Source organism: Betta splendens, chromosome 5 (assembly GCF_900634795.4).
Source record: "Betta splendens chromosome 5, fBetSpl5.4, whole genome shotgun sequence".
NCBI classification, from domain to species: Eukaryota; Metazoa; Chordata; class Actinopteri; order Anabantiformes; family Osphronemidae; genus Betta; species Betta splendens.
Window position 1 is genome coordinate 17,719,450 of NC_040885.2, and position 16,012 is coordinate 17,735,461.

General features: G+C 43.3%; 3 protein-coding genes and 1 non-coding gene across 5 annotated transcripts; 2 read left to right on the forward strand and 2 right to left on the reverse strand.

Moving 5' to 3' along the window:
• The first annotated feature begins 331 nt into the window (after positions 1-331).
• On the forward strand, positions 332-2,145 carry LOC114855351 (guanylin-like). Its single transcript, XM_029150493.3, has 4 exons — positions 332-474; positions 1,250-1,446; positions 1,563-1,737; positions 1,955-2,145. Exons 2-4 carry the CDS (start codon positions 1,375-1,377, stop codon positions 2,023-2,025), a joined length of 318 nt encoding a protein of 105 aa, XP_029006326.1. The 5' UTR covers positions 332-474; positions 1,250-1,374; the 3' UTR covers positions 2,026-2,145.
• A 792-nt stretch (positions 2,146-2,937) lies between these two features.
• trnap-agg (transfer RNA proline (anticodon AGG)) lies at positions 2,938-3,009 on the forward strand. Its single transcript has one exon. It is a non-coding gene; the product is annotated as a tRNA-Pro (tRNA).
• Positions 3,010-4,425: 1,416 nt separating this feature from the next.
• Positions 4,426-11,778, reverse strand: cept1b (choline/ethanolamine phosphotransferase 1b). 2 transcript variants are annotated; one of them, XM_029150422.2, is made up of 10 exons: positions 11,582-11,778; positions 9,758-10,053; positions 9,457-9,631; positions 9,162-9,309; positions 8,937-9,078; positions 8,559-8,643; positions 7,632-7,763; positions 7,204-7,362; positions 6,910-7,035; positions 4,426-6,541 (listed from the first exon to the last, which is right to left on the reverse strand). In XM_029150422.2, exons 2-10 carry the CDS (start codon positions 9,946-9,948, stop codon positions 6,422-6,424), a joined length of 1,278 nt encoding a protein of 425 aa, XP_029006255.1. In that variant the 5' UTR covers positions 9,949-10,053; positions 11,582-11,778; the 3' UTR covers positions 4,426-6,421. The 2 variants fall into 2 exon arrangements, with proteins under 2 accessions (XP_029006255.1, XP_029006254.1); XM_029150421.2 differs by lacking the exon at positions 8,559-8,643 and adding an exon at positions 8,046-8,130 and having other exon boundaries at positions 11,582-11,776.
• Positions 11,779-12,008: 230 nt separating this feature from the next.
• Positions 12,009-14,256, reverse strand: pth4 (parathyroid hormone 4). The gene is made up of 3 exons (XM_029150491.3): positions 14,123-14,256; positions 13,125-13,213; positions 12,009-12,956 (listed from the first exon to the last, which is right to left on the reverse strand). The coding sequence occupies exons 2-3, from the start codon at positions 13,208-13,210 to the stop codon at positions 12,686-12,688; spliced, it is 357 nt and encodes a 118-aa protein (XP_029006324.1). The 5' UTR covers positions 13,211-13,213; positions 14,123-14,256; the 3' UTR covers positions 12,009-12,685.
• Positions 14,257-16,012: the final 1,756 nt, after the last annotated feature.

The following is a 16,012-nucleotide window of genomic DNA, read 5'->3' on the forward strand; positions in this document are numbered from 1 at the left end:
AAAGGCGTAATAATTGTACTACCTTTTCTCTTCTGTGTGTCACTTATAGTTTTGGCTCATATAAAGTTAAAACTGTGACGTTTCTTCTTCTTTTTCTTCTTCTTCTTCTTCTTCTTCTTCTTCGGCTTCACTGCTTCTTCTTCTCCTTCTTCTTCTTCTTCTCCTTCTTCTTCTTCTTCTCCTTCTTCTTCTTCTTCTTCTTCTTTGGCTTCACTGCTTCTTCTCCTTCTTCTTCTTCTTCTTCTTCTTCTTCACTGCTTCTTCTCCTTCTTCTTCTTCTTCTTCTCCTTCTTCTTCTTCTTCTTCTTCTTTGGCTTCACTGCTGCTGCAGTCCTCGCTGTGAGGTCACTTCCGTTCTGCTTCCTGTCTGTGCCTGGTCTAATTATGTTGATCACCTCCACCTGTGTCCTGTGTTATTTAAGGTTCCCTTCCTCATGGTTCAGTCAGTTCATCGTGGACCTGGCCTGTGTGAAGGTTTGTGTGCGCCTGTGTTTTTGTGGTGTAGTTTTGTTCCTGCTTAGCTGTGTTTTTTAGTTCTTAGCTTTATCTGTGATTGTGACATTATGTTAGTTGTCTTTTGTGTTTACTGTGCATATTGTTTGTGTTTAAATCAAGTTTTAGTTTTAACATTTCCCAGTGAGGCGTTAAATGTATTTTAGGCCTTCGTAGCCTCGTAGTGACCGGAGCAGAGAACCTGTCGTCCTCTGACTCAGCAGAGTAAAGCCAGTGAAGACAAATCACTGTGTTGGCGTCCACTCAGCCAAGTTACACAATCGGCTGCAGCCTGTGACTCACAGATCACTTAGGGAAACACCTGTCACCTGTGGGTCTGGACCTTCCCTCTTTTATTGATATTTACATCTGTCTTTGTGGTTTGAACTGCTGCAGAACCGCTCCAGTGTTTTGGAGCCTCGCTGACTGTGACCAAATAAAAACGGTGAAAACGTCACCATTCGCAAATGTCACCGTTGTTCAAATAAGCGAACGCCCGCTTTATCAGATCGCTGACGCGTCTCAGTGGGAGAGAGATGGTGGGTGAGATTTATTAGCCATGGAGGAGGCGGCAGGTTCTACGTGTAACCCAAAGTCAATAATGAAATATCAGGCTGACGAGGAAATGGTGCTGATAGGTTTCACCCTGTCAAAGCCGGCGGTTATAAACTTAAAAAAAGAGGATCCAGGTGCTTAACGAGTCGGCCTTTGTTACTAAATTTAATGAGCTCCCTGAATGTCCCACTTCTGTCCGCAGCCTGCCAGTTGTCTGTTAATAAATCACTCAGCGCTCTGTCGGACGCCTTATAAGAAGAGGCAGAAATAGCGCAGCCACAGCGGAACCGGCTCTGCAGCAGAAAGGCGTCCTCGTCGTGCGGCATCATGAAGCTGCTGAGTGTTGTGGTGGTTGTGGCGCTGTGCGGGTGCTGGGGTGCGCTCGCTGTGCAGGTTAAGGTGATTATCATGAGCTCTCTTTAGTTATGGCGCTTGTCGGTTTCAGAAGGCGAGGATCCAATCGCCTTTTTTCAATTCCCACCTCCAGTAGAATCTGTGTTGCTCTTTTCCCTCAGGCTGGAAACATGAGCTTCCCCTTGGATGCAGTGAAGGAGCTGAGAAACCTGATGAACCTGAATGAGGGCGTCACGGACGCCAGCATCGCAGCCGTGTGCCACAACCCCCTCCTGCCTCAGGTGTTCGTGCCCGCGTGCCAGTGCAAAAAGGCAGAGGCCATCTTCTCCGACCTGGGTAAGGACACGTGACGCGCGGGTCAGAACCTGGAGGATGGGTCAGAGCAGAACCCAGCAGCAGCGTCACTCCGCCCAGACTTCACTGATCACAGCCTGGTCTCTTGTCCTGTGAAGAGGCTTCTGTGACGCTGATGCCCGTTAGACGCCCACAGCTGCTTTAAGACTGACGCAGCAGCGCCGTTGTCCTGTCACTTATTTGCTCTCGTGTTTTTCAGGAAAAGTCTTCAAGTACATCGATCCTTGTGAGATCTGTTCCTACGCCGCCTGCACCGGGTGTGTGATCTGAGGCTGCAACACTCCACCGCTGCACTGTCACTCACATGGATTCAAACAGTTACATAGAAAACGCTACTTATTTGTTAAATGTTTGATATAACAGATTGTTCTTTTCCTAGATGATAACTTATTAAGTGGAAATAAAAATTCTGTGAAGTTACAACAGTTGACTTGATGAGTTCCATTTTTGTATGCATTACTGTTAGAATTTAATATTTTCACTTTTTAACTGTCACACCTACACGTTCATGCACATAATCACTGTTAACAGCACGAAGGTGCAGGTCAGGAGCTTTAGTTGGTGCTGACGTCGCACTGACAGTAACATCCAGCAACATCCAGCAACACTTCATAAACTTAAAGGCCAATTAGACTTTAAAAAATAAATGCGATTGTGATGACACAAACATCAAACGTTCACTAAATGGAGCTGGGAAAAAAAGCGGCAACATTAGTCATAAGGTCTAATAATCAACAGACCAATGATTCTTAATGTGCACTCGTCCTCCCTGTCATTTATCATAACGCTGCTGTTAGTTCAGTCTTCAACGTCAAACCCTGAGTTTACTGTTTTTGTTCCTACTTGCAGTTCTACAGGTGGTAAACTACTAGTTTAAATATTTACTATTTTATGTACAAACTAGTATTTACAGAGGTGTTTATAGAAACTAGATCTGGTGCTGATGCTTCCTCTAACACACACCACGATTTAATTAAGGTTTTTCTTGAGGACAAAAGGTTCTACAGTAAAGAAAACGCGTTCTTCGCAGTATTTGATTTGTTAATGCATTTCATGTCTGACGCTTGTGTTGAGATAATAAGCAAGACGGAAATGAACGAATTCAACATGAGTTAGTATAGCGGACATAGTCGCATTCCTAGCGGACATTCCTGCTTGTAGGAACGCCTCACGCTCCTGTCCGGCTCGTTGGTCTAGGGGTATGATTCTCGCTTAGGGTGCGAGAGGTCCCGGGTTCAAATCCCGGACGAGCCCAAATTTATTTTCTCGATTTCAGAATTGTTCCTTATTAACTTGTACTCGTTGAACTAATGATGTTTTTGTTAGAAAGGCTTCCTGCTCATTATCAGTTGAAAGGTCTGTTTAATTGTTGTTTTCACTTTTATACGACAGAACTGAATAAACAATCTTTTGCAGATTCAAATGCTTAACACTTTGGCAGAATTGTGTTGTTTGAGTTTATTCTGTGTTTTTGGTGCCTTTTGTCTCATTTAAGTAACACTAGGCTAATAATAGTATAGATCTCGTTCATTCCATCTTACGTTTCCTCAGGGTGTCCAGCAGAGGGCGCACGGTGGCAGCAATGAGCCTTGGACTCCAGGTTCCTTAGGATCAGGGTGCTTAAGCTCTGCTTCAGCAAATCCCATACCTGAGAATAATAGGTGCATTGTATTCAGTACGTGTCTTTTCTGGTAGTCAACCCCAGTGGAGTAAATATCTTAAGGTTTAAGACAGAAAACCCACCTCATTTTGTCCCCATGGCGGTTGGCTGTACCTATTTTCAACAGAATAAAGGAAAACAGCCCACCTTTGGACACGTCCATAATAATCAAGTGAGACAGCAGGTTATATTTTAGTCAAAGAATGAGGAGTAAACGCTCCAGACAGTTTGGGTAATCGATTCATTTGAGAGAATGGCCTGAAAGGTTCTGGATGTCTTCATGTTCCTGTCCGTCTTCACTTCGGGTCGTGGAGGTCGTCTCCATCACGGGAACACATCAGCCACTACTTCAGCCTCCTACTCTGCAGATTTCTAGGGAAAATAGCTAAAGTAAATTTTGCATCTCAATTATGAAATAGTCCAAATGACAGTCAGTGTCAGACCTCGTTTAGAAAAATTGGCTGGAGAACAGGAACATGAGACTAGTGTTTACTGGATGTATGTGATTGCGTCAAAATAAGGTACAGATAATCTGAACTTTTTAACAACCTTCAGTTAGATAAAGTCAGATAAAAACCCAAATGTAAGTTGTATTTAATAAATACTTAGAAGCAGCATTTCTACTCATAGTGGAGTATTTTAAGCCCTTTCTTAATAGTTGTAAACTAGAGTGACGTCATCAGTACAGATTAACTGGTACTGAAACAAATCCACGTGCATCGTCTCAGACGCCTATTTTTGTTCCGTTGTAGTGACTCCATGTGAACAATAGATGGCAGTAAACTCAAACTCTCACAACGTTCACTGCTCAGTTAATTAAAACTTCAATCCTCAAATGTTTATTCCTAACTTATAAGTAATTTATCCTTTCCATAAACAACCAGAACATATTCCTATGAGAAAATATGTGAAATCACATTATCCTCAGAGTATTACAATCCTATTTCAGATGTTTTAGAATTATTCAACAATACTTCAATTACAACTGCAAAATAAGAATCAATTCTTAATGGATTTTCAGAATATCTTTATTTAATAAATATTGTTAATATGTATATGTCTGTTTTTCCATCTTAAGGCATTAGGACAGATTTCTTTGTCATTTGGATTAATTGACATATCTCTTGTGAAAACTTTGTTCTTGGCAACAGCCTTGTTAAGTTAAATGCACATTAAACTGGAGAGAATGTAATCCAGTTTAGACAGTGATGCTGTTCAATACTAAAAAGATGCATCAGTCAGTACAGCCACACCTGCCTCCTCGAATAGTTTAGACCTCATGAGTTTTTAAACCGTTTTCCAGTGGAACTGCTCAAGATAAGACACAGAAAACAGGCACAACATGGAAAAGAAACCATTTGCTGTTAACTATTCCACATGAACACTGGTTCTGAGCTCCCACTCAGCACGAGGCGCCATCGCATGTTAGTGCAGCTACACTTCAAATAAACAGGTTTTAATTACAGTCTGGGGGAAAAGTTAAATCTGATTCGGAATCAGTGACCACCTTTAAAGACGCGTCCCATCACATGACCTCAACTCCTGCACACTGTGTCCACCTGTACATCAGCAGGTGAGTCCCAGAGGGAAACTCCACATCACCAATCGCTGAACACGCTTTCTAAGCAGCGACTCACGTAGCAGCATCCAGTGACACATAACAGTCATGGTATCAGGTAGTTCAGTTCAGTCTGAGGTTCAATACAGGAAGTTATGAGCAAATTCCATGAAAGGTCAACAGGTAAAGCAATTAATTACCTTTGTTTAACAGCAGCTACTAAAAACTAGCTCATTACGAGGATCTTTTCATTTTAAGCTTAATGTTGGCACAACTACACAAACTGAACTGCTGTATTTACTTTTAGGTGAAACTTAAAACCTGTAGAATTTAAAATGTCTCAGTTTCACTCATTAGTACCAATTGGAGCCGTATTTAATCTAGTAAAGCAGCTTTTTGAACTGCATAATCAATACTAGTGTGACTTTCATCCACATACAAACTACAGTGCTTCAAACAGCCAACTGTATCATTCTGCTGCATTCTAATGTGTGAGAATCAGTGGATGAAGGAACGCTGCTTTGAGCGCTTCATGGAATTTACGGATGATGAAAATACAGGTGAGAGCAGAGTGTTGGCTGGTGGAGTGATCTGTAACATGACAACACAGTTAAAACAACACTATCATGAGCAGCCATAAGAACAACACGATCGTTCTCCGCTCAAAAACGGGAGAACGTCTGAACATTCTCGGCCTGTAAAGTTCGACGACTATTTCAGCCGCAAAGCTGAGAGTGCTGGTAATTGGACGTTTAACGACCAGCTTTACAATGTGCATATAAGCAAACGAGCATCCCTGTTAAATGAGTGTGAACATATCCCTTGTGCACCCGTTTCAACGCATAGGTTCATATGGAGGTTTGTTGATATGTAAATGCAAATGACCTAGTCATCACGTTCTTTCACCTGCTGCGGAACAGTAACGCCAATGTGCAGGAGATGAGGTTAAACTCATACACAACGTTTTCGTAAATGCCTGAAAGCAGGAGCTGTAACTTAGAAGCACAGACATTGTAAGAGTTTGGTATTTACAAAAGCAAACAGGTAGGTTTATGCACATCTTACAAAAATCATAATGAAAAGCAGAGACTTTGATTCTTTTCCTATACATTTTCTTGCACAAACAGTTAAAACACACTTAAGTTTGTCTCCTTGATCATAGCGCTTAGCACCTCCTGAAATGTTCGTGTAACGATGAGTTCGTCAGAAGAATTCCTATTACTGGACAGAAGATGTAAGTGGTACAAACTCACTTCTGCACCGGTGAAAAAGAAATGACAGTAATACTCCAGTATCTTAATATATCATTAGTCCTGACATTCAGTTGGCAGAAGCACATACGTTAACGTCACCACGTCCCCTGTAGCTCTACGTATGAAACAGTGGGAGGAGAGGAAGATGAGTGCGACGGACGTGGAGGGACAGAGTCAGTATTGGCCGGCGCCGCCTCAGTGAGCCGAGCGGAGGACTGAACAAGGCTTGATTTTGAAAACGAAAATGTGAAGATGGCAGGCAATCTGGTTGCAAACACTGACACAGTAACGCACCAAGTCAAACAAGGAAATGATCTGTGGGGGAGAAACAGAACGGTCACTGTTACACTGAAGACAACAGCTCAACACTGACAGCCTGTTGCTGCCAGAGAAGACGCCTCCTGTCCGCATGCGTGAAAACAGGCAGAACTCCCAAACTATCCCCTCATCATGATGCTCACAGCATCCAGTAAACAAACTAGCATGTTAGCCTATTTCTAGTGTAACAGGAGCTTCATTACAGCTGCAGTCTAGCTGGAGCCTTACTGAGACCGTCCAGAAGGATCGTCACATTAGTGTTCGCTGCCTAGCATCTGTTTAGAATTGTTTACTGAAACAGCTGCGTGTCATGAACTGAAATATCAATATTGCACAAATAATAAGACAATAATCTGTGTACTTACCAATGCAATCCACAGCACCAGGTATTCATCAATAAAACTATTGAAATACTGATCCAGGAACAGTAGTCCTGGTCCCAGGAAAGCTAAATCATGAAGATTCATCTCACTTTTTGTCATATGTGCTACCTGTGGAAACAAACAGCGTAAAACATTAAAACCTCTGTAAAAAAAAATTAATTAAAATCAAATTGACTTTGAATCAATTCAAATTTCTTTAGTTTGAAGCTAAAAATAACTGAGGCTTTTGTTTCTACCTCTACAGCGTCTCACTTAAGAGAAATATGCCCAACTTACAACTAGTTTATTGGTGATTTTTGCTGAGACAAAACCAAACGCCAGAATATAAAGACAGGGATGTTTCTCGAACAGCTGGACAGCCGACTTCTTGTATATCATTATCCCCAAAATAATAACTGTGCCAATATGCAAGACTGGTGAGAGGACACTGGTTCCCTGAGGACAGAAGCACAAGGCAAAGAGGCAGATGGTTATTGACAGTAGAAATGTATAAAACAGCTGCTCAGACTCCTATAGCACAAATCACTGAAGGGTTGCCTCAAGGGGCTGCACAGTAGAAGTCAACCTAGACTCCTCCATAACAGAACAAAGTCTGATGTCATGGTCAGCTACCACTCAACACAATTCCTATACCCAACCTGTACATACAAATAATTCAGATGTGGGAGAAATGTGTCATTTCCTCACTTGGTTATGGTACTTACAGCTATTGTGGATCCATTTTTGCCCACACCTCCAGTAAATATAACTCTGAAGTAATTGGTGCAGGAGAAAACAGCTCCTAAAAGTGTGCAGATGGCAGGAATCATTTTCATCTGGATATTTAGGAACGGGATCTGGGAATGGAAAGGTTAAAGCATTCAATTCATAATCCCCAGACGTCAACACTAAAATATGTGGATGACTTATTTACTGCTATTTTCTCTAAAGCTGTGAGTACATTCACAACGATGCATCATGCGTCATGTTAGAGTAAACAAAGGCAAGGGCATTTCACATTTCTCACAAATGTTAAAGTGTAATTGTCAGAATGAGTGGCTCCATAATTATGACACTAAAACATGTTGCATTATTATGGGTCATTTTAACCCGTAGGAATTAGAACCGATTACATTTACCATCGACTGCCAAAAAGCAGCTCCTCCCACGGCGGCCAGCAAATACACCATTATTATGAAGATTTGCACCTCAGTCACATCAATGCTGAGTGGGAGGACAAAGCAGAGTTCAGAGGAAGGATTAGTGAGGACTACCGGCACACAGTCATCCTACAGCCTTCTTCCAAAACACACTGAGATGACAAAAGGTTAAATTAGGAGCAATGCTGCTCATTAAAGATGTGTTCAGTAGCATTCTGCAGGCTCTGAACAGAGCGGTCGTCAGCAGACCGGTTCAGTTCACAGCTGTTCTCTGTAAAACCACATTTCCATTTAGAATTTATGTAAATAAAGTTTTACTTTCACTTCTGAACCATTAAAACTGTTGAAGTAAAAGATTTGGCATCAGACCACTTCCTTCCTGCAGAGACACGTTTTACTAACTGCACCTTTAACCAGAGCAGACGCCATGTTACAGTGGTCGCTGTGGAAGCAAACAGCAGCAAGCCATGCAGCGGCAGCCAGGGGATTTACCATCATGTTCCACAGACAGGGACCCACATAGGCTGTGAGCATCTGTAATCCTGCTAGACACATCTGCACCTCTGTTATGTCAAATCTATACACACACACACACAAACACACAATACATCCACGTTTACTCCAGCTTGGCCATAAATACAGTCTATATAGTCGTTTGTGTTGGAGCAGATGATCAATTTACCTGCTTCTCTGTACTTACTGTTCTCATGCATTTAATCTTTTATCTGAAGGTCACATCTTTGACCTTGTGCATGTCACAGTATAAAAGTCTTGTTTATTGCAAAAGATACCAATAAATGAAGAACAGCCAATGAAGACGTCAATATATATGAAAATGCTTTTGTGTTAAAAATGGCGCTGTTGACTCACATGCCGAACCGCAGCGTTCCTGACACGTATGTCTGCCAGTGGGCACAGTAGAACATAAACATCCCAGCAAAGCAGCAGAAAAACATCCAGTCTGGGTTGGTGCCCAGTTGCACTGCTATACAGGTTCCCAAGACCACAAACACTGCAAAGAGTTAAAACACAGACAGTGTTAAAGCTTCAGAGCTACTGTGATCAATGTACTATAGTAACAGGAAGTAAACTGACCAGTGGACAGAGAGTCACAGCCGTGGTCAAACAGCTCGCCCAGCGGAGAGCTGCTGTTGGTGCGTCTAGCCTGCTTCCCATCAATGGCGTCCAGAGACTGGTAGACAAAAAGTCCCACGGCACACAACAGGTACGCCCAGAGAGGAGCCTGGAATTAAAAATAAAAATACATACTGAGATGGTCACTCTGTGTCACCAAGTTTTAAACATTTAACACTTATCCCCCCCCATATTTTTCCAAATATCTGTGTTACGTGGATTCTAGCTTGTTATGTATGTTTTAAAGAATACTAGCCTGTTCAGTGGCAGTTGGGCAATAACAGACAAGAACAAGGGTGGTAAAGACATTGGTTGCCAGGCCGATGATGGTGATGAGGTTGGGAGCGATCCAGGAAGGGACTCGTGATACCAACCATTCCCAGTAACGCTGCATCAAAGGCTCAAGCAGGGAGCGCCCAGCACTGCTGTACCTGCAGAGGAGGAGAGAGGCCAGTAAGGTCACATGCATTACCCTAAGGGGTTTATATGCCACTCGTTAGGCCAATAGTAGCTCACGCATCAGTTATCTTCAATCAGTGATAAGAGATTATTCATACCTGTGCTCCTCCAATCTCTTGAGCTGGTGTCGGGACAGAGGGGGTGAAGGCAGCTCGATCAGCCTGCGCAGAACTCCAGGGGCCAGCCAGCAGGCCGCCTCCATGCCCATGCCCTGCCCAGGATCCATGTCCCGGCCAAGGCCTCGGCGAGAACGCAGGCCCCCCCCTTGCTGCTGCCCCGTCGTGCTCATAGAGCCCTGCTACCGTCTTACGTAGACCCAGATGCCTCTGGCTCTGCCACTGTCCTAAAGGAGGGGCTACAGATCTACTGTGGAACTGGGGGAGGTGGACGTTGCCTAGAGCAAAAAACAGTTTAGTCTGTGAGTAAAGGTGAAAGAAAAGGCTTATTAAACATACAGTTTAATTTTCTTTGTACAGTGCATTAACTTAATAATAAACCAAGTAGGTCAACTTGTTCATTACAGTATTTGCTTTAAGTTAAAGAGACTCTTCAAGCAACAAGATAATTACGGTTTATTAGTTGAAAATACACAATATAATAAAAGACCAAAGAAAAGCTTTACAAGTGAATACCGTGCCCAGATATTCTCACGTGTACCATGGCCATACTAATGGTTTGGTTGCAGTATGACCCTACACTGAAAGCTGTGAGAACAAAACTTAAAACTGTTTATCATGATGAAAGATCAGGAAGTAAGAGTCATACACTGATTATTAGGAAATGACTCCAGACGCCAACCTGAGCACAGCAGTGACAGATACCGTGTGGGATGTGATGGAGGGCGACCCTATGAATGAATAACTACCACACCTAAAGGTGACATCATGTCCTGACATTACAAATACTCTCAGGACAATACTCACCAGCACTAGGTGACCCCGACATAAAACGCACGACTGAATCAACTGATTAAATATGCATGTATTAAAGTTTTTATCCAATTGAGACACTTGGAGCCTTGGATTCGTTAACAGTGGTTAAAGTGTTAGTTACAGGCCTATGGGTGTGAGGACACTCCCTCTTTACTTCGTTAATGTCACAAAGTGAACCGTCTTCCCACAGCCTGAAACCCTCCAACATTACTGCCTGTGGCAGGAAGTCAACATGCCGGTTTGTGAGAGACAGGACTGCTTTAACAGGTTTAGTACCTGAAGAAAGCCTGGTGCGTGTAGACGTGTCACCACAGGCTGGACTGGCAGTTATTGATGAACAGATGACACCTGACCTCGAGCACAGAAACCACCAGTCACCGCTCGACTGTGACACGTGTTGCTTTTACAGTGGCTGATTACTGCGTGTGTTGATTACTATAGAATAGCTGTTGAATTAAACATCCAAAATAAGTTGCCACTGAATGTACTACTGCAGTACTAGATACTGCCCTAACGCTGTACATCGTTAACGCAGTGGAAGAATAACTTATTTCGACTTGTCAGAGAATATCGGTGTTGGTGAAGCATTTCCTGTGAATGTTCACGACATACGAGTTACCGCCAAGTCTCCGACTACAACAAACACTGCCTCGGGCGGGTGTGCTAACGCCTCCTAGCTTAGCGCTACCAGCTCCTAACCCGTCCCGCTGGTGCTTGGTTAGCATTAGCTGGTCCGCTGGCATCGTCAGCCGAGTAACGTTATAGTAGAAGTAGGACTTCTGTCAGCGTGCGAATAATGTTATACATTGGCCGTTTGCGTGTTGTCAGTTATATAACGTTATAATACCATTGCCCATTTCAGATATTTGTTAAGTCAGACTTTGTTTGCGACTCCTCCCGTGATGACGGCTGCTAGCTTGAGCGATACCCACTAGCTAACCCCCTTTAGAGCTAGCGAGCTGCTCAACTACGGATGTAACGCCGACTGACCTGGACAACTAAAATACGAACTCCCCCGACAGTCCGAGATGAGGGTGCAGGGGCTCCCAGCCGACAATGTGATGACAGGGTTTTAAAACTCCCTTAGCAGAATTCAGAAGAGACGTTTACAGCTGTAGGTGGATCACCACGACCGGTGTCACCGTGGTTGACCCAGGAAGCTAATTCACGTTAGCCATCACAGAAGTCTCGCGAAGGGATGACGTCACGCACAGACTAGTCGGTTAGGCAGTCGCAGAACTACGTAGGGTTTGAAGTAAACCAGGAACATTTGCGTTACGTAATTACTTACTACATATATTTAAACTAATTTAAACTTGTGAATTTAATTAAAACGTATAAATAAATACCACAACAAGCAACGGGGGATTTCAGTGACAGAAAGCCATCAGGAATCAATAATGAAAACACACAGATCTAAGCCATGCAACCATAAGGATTAATATACATGTTTACAAGATAAAACTGAGCCAATCAAATCACAACCACACATAAAAGTCCTTCTATAAAATGAAGCTCATTTAGTTAATTCAAAGGACAACACAATTCAAATACTGTTAGAATAGTGTGCTGTACAGTGCTGAATACAATACTGACATTGTTTTTATTTTTAAGGTTCTGGAAACAAATGATGTGCTCAGAAGAACAGAAGTGACACAAAGTGATCAATGAATGACAACAACATATTTTGAGACGATGACAGCTACATTAGGCTCAACAAACTCCACCAGTAATTAAATTTTTAATACAGAAACGACTAAAGGCTCTAAAGGCCTCATAATGTGCTTACTTTCATTAACGTTCCACATGTCCACACTTAGAGAGTAGCTTTTATCTGTTTAGTGATGACCAGAGACAACATTGTCTTATGTTTATTTATATTTAAATTTATTACAGTTGTGATTCACCTCCACAGGTTTTTTAATCATACAGCCACAGATGTCATGGTTGTATTACAAAATAAAAGTAGCTAGCAGCTCACACCAATAATCCAGCAATTTTAATCTGAACCTTTGGTGCCACTACAGATGTTCTGCTGCTGTGCTTCAAGTGCTTTATTTTCAAAGATTCATTGCTTCACAGTGGTGCATCATGTTATGGTTCTCTGTCTGACACCCGAGTCAGGTAAGGATTAAAGAAGTCTCTGAGGAGGCTCTGCACGCGGACCGGCTGCGGGCTCTCGTCAGCAGGGCCCAGCGCCGGATCCAGAGCCAGGTTCAGGATCTTTGTGGGGTCGAACGAGGCGGCGCGGGTCTGGGCCGTGTGGAGACCTTCGATGGCGCTGGACAGCCAGATGAGCCGTTTGAGACTCTGGATGTTCCGGCCGCGGTCGTGCATCAGCTGGTGTTCAGTCACAGCCCGGCGACTGCGGGACGAAGGAGAGAATGGGAGGAGTCCACGTCAGAACATGCTCAGTTCAGTCCTCACAATTCAGCTGACACCTAATTCACCCTCACTGGCCAATTTATTAGATACACCTGTACTGTGATTCCATCCAATACAGCAACTTATCACTGAGATGAAAACAACTCACAACTGGTTTTGTTGACACTGTCCAGTTGTAAAGATGACAAGACTCATGACAGCGAGCCATTGCACAGGTCTGTGGGACATCTGCATCTTCTGCAATTGAACAGCAAAACACACTGGTTATTTATAGGAAAACAACCTATAGTCATATAGTCAATGGTCAATACCACTTTAACTGCTTCAACGTCATGATTCAAACTGTCCAGTGTTCTGATGCCACTTTTTTATCTTCGCAAAACGTCTGTCTGGTCCATTCATTTCCAGTCATAAGTAGAATTTGACTGTTTAGCAGCTGAAGGGCAAAAAAACTGCAATAAAAAATACTTGAGTTATGTTTTGCTTCTTCGCTGTGACATAGTGAGGTTCGCTGTCTTTGTGTTTGTCCAGTAAAATGTTTCATTTTCAAAGTCAAATAAAAATCTACACGCTTTAATCCCTTGTTTAAAACTGTCTGAAACTCAAATGAAGATGAATGGCTTAAAGTCAAATTAGACCTTGTTCGTTCAGACGTTTGTTAATTGGCTGGAAGTCTTAAAAACCTGTTTTTCAACACCTCTCAAGCAGAAATTATGATTCTATGAAGGCACAATAAATCATCTGGTGTGGGGAAAATCACAGAGCAGCTGAAAAGAGCAACAGTAAATTACATCAACCTGAACATCCAGCAAGTAAACGATTGATCCAGTTTCTGTTGATGCAATGACTAAAAGTCGGAAAAAGGAAAACAATTAAATGCATAAAAAGCCACGTTTCCAAATGTGTCTTCACTTCCGTTCGACCTTCAGGCAGCTCTGAAAATCTCTTCATTTTAAAAATCCAGTTTTACACTTTTTTGTAACAATCCATGAAAGTATTTTATAGATAAAGACAGAGGTTGATGTTTGTTTCACATCTTTGTAAAAAATAATGTTTCATGAAGTTAAACATAAAATCATCTCTGCACAGATGCACCTGGTTCCAGTCGATCCCACACAGCAAAGATTGGAAAAGCAAACTACTTACATGGTCCCTGGTGGCGGCAGCAGCTCCTCCAGTGGCAAGACACTAAAGTGACTTCAGGCTCGACCTTCAGACCTTTTATAATGCTGTCACACACACACACACACACACACACACACACAAACACACACACACACCAGACCTCCCACGGGCTTAAGAGTCACAACAAACTGAAATTGCGTCTTTTGATTTGCTAATGAAACCGACGTCAGCACCGCTGCCTCTCTGACATGTGGTTTTGTGTCTGTGCAGAATAAATAGGCCTATCAAACATTTTCCAACCCGTTTGTGTTAATACAATCCCAAACAGCCTCCTGCCCCTCAGTGCGACGGTGGAGGAGGTTTACACACTCTTTACATAATCAGGTGTTTGGAAAACGAAGGATGAAATTCAATTGAGGGATTATCATTTTTCTATTTTCTGGTCTAATCCGAGCCCCTTTTTGGAGAGAGACTCATGCGTCTGACAAAGAGGAATTTAGGGAAATGGGGCTGAATGCGTGCATTGATGTTGAGGATGCAGACACACGAGGAATGAGTCAGGATGAAGAGCGTCTGCGTTCGGTTTAAACTTTTCTGCCTGTACGTAGTTAAGATGCTTGTCTCCTGGAGCTTCTCTCCAGCTCCTTTACAACCACCACAGCCCCCAGAGCTAATGAAGCCGCGCCGCCGCCTCAGTCGCCGTTAGAAACGCAGTTGTCGTGACAACACCTTCCAGCACGAGTTTCCCTCGGCGAGAAATGTAGGCCGCCATCGGAGGCCCGTGGGCGGAGAGATGGAGCGAGGAGAAGCCATTTATTCCATTTAGAATAAACGATGGTGTGAAGGAATTCAAAGGAAACTGAGACCGACGAAGAAAGAAGAGGCACAAAGAGAAGAAACTAATCAGCAGCAACGTTTTTCACAGCAGGAAGCAGAGGAGCAGGCTTCGCTCATTCATAACCGAAGTTTCTGTACAGGTGATGAAAACAGAAGAATTATCAAAAACATACAGTGTGTGAGGACGCGAGTGCAACAAACCAGCGACTTTAGAGTGTTCACACAGAACATACGCTCCCTGGCCACTTTATTAGGGACACCTGTAAATTTAGGTTCAATCCTGTCTCAGTAATAATAAAACTCCGTGTGTAGTCACCATAACTAATCTGTTAGTCTAATCAGACTTAAATCATATTATTACCCATGACTGTGTACATCAGTGACTGAATCAGGCAGTGTTTAACAGGAAATGTAGTACCCATTGGCGTCCACACGGGGGCAGCATTGCACCGAGCAGCTCAATAAGAGGACGTGTCGTTCAGCCCAGCGCCACTGGGGGCGTGAGCTTGTCTTGAGCTTCGAACCAGTGAGACCAGTGAATCTACTGCCGCCTTGCACGTTTTAATCTGGGAGGAGACGAAGTAGAGGTCAGGAGACAGCGCTAGAGGACGAGCTCGTCATCCACTGCACAGTGAGCGCGCGTGTCTGTCTGTGCAGCACGGGAACAAAGGTCACGTTCACCTTTTACTGCCGTGTTGGTGTGCGTCAGATGTGGGTAACGCTCAGGTTGCAGCAGTAGATTCACATGCACAGGCCATGATGGGCTGCGTGGAGCTCCGGCTCTGAGCAGCACGACGGTCCACGTCATGCTGAGGCTGCGGGTCTGAAAGCTGTTCAATGGCCCACACCACAGGAATATGCTGCACTAGTCCTCACTGTAGCACCTTGTGTCATCATGAATGGTCACAGCTGGGTCACCATGGTAACGCACTGTAGCGATCCAAGAGAGCAGGAATGTGATTCCTTGGTTTGAACCCCGCAGAGGAAGGAAGCCTGAAGTTTATCATGATATATTCAATACTTTTCATTAATAGCATATAACGAAAACAAATCATCCTACGTCGTAACATGTGA

Coding starts and splice junctions, on each gene's coding strand:
- LOC114855351 (XM_029150493.3), top strand. CDS start 1,375: ATGAAGCTGCTGAGTGTTGTGGTGGTTGTGGCGCTGTGCGGGTGCTGG. Junction 1,447..1,562: donor CGCTCGCTGTGCAGGTTAAG/GTGATTATCATG, acceptor CTTTTCCCTCAG/GCTGGAAACATGAGCTTCCC. Junction 1,738..1,954: donor GGCCATCTTCTCCGACCTGG/GTAAGGACACGT, acceptor CGTGTTTTTCAG/GAAAAGTCTTCAAGTACATC.
- cept1b (XM_029150422.2), bottom strand. CDS start 9,948: ATGAGCACGACGGGGCAGCAGCAAGGGGGGGGCCTGCGTTCTCGCCGA. Junction 9,079..9,161: donor CTGTGACTCTCTGTCCACTG/GTCAGTTTACTT, acceptor AACTCTTTGCAG/TGTTTGTGGTCTTGGGAACC. Junction 6,542..6,909: donor TGGTGCTGTGGATTGCATTG/GTAAGTACACAG, acceptor TCTCCCCCACAG/ATCATTTCCTTGTTTGACTT.
- pth4 (XM_029150491.3), bottom strand. CDS start 13,210: ATGCAGATGTCCCACAGACCTGTGCAATGGCTCGCTGTCATGAGTCTT. Junction 12,957..13,124: donor CAGTGTCAACAAAACCAGTT/GTGAGTTGTTTT, acceptor TTCGTCCCGCAG/TCGCCGGGCTGTGACTGAAC.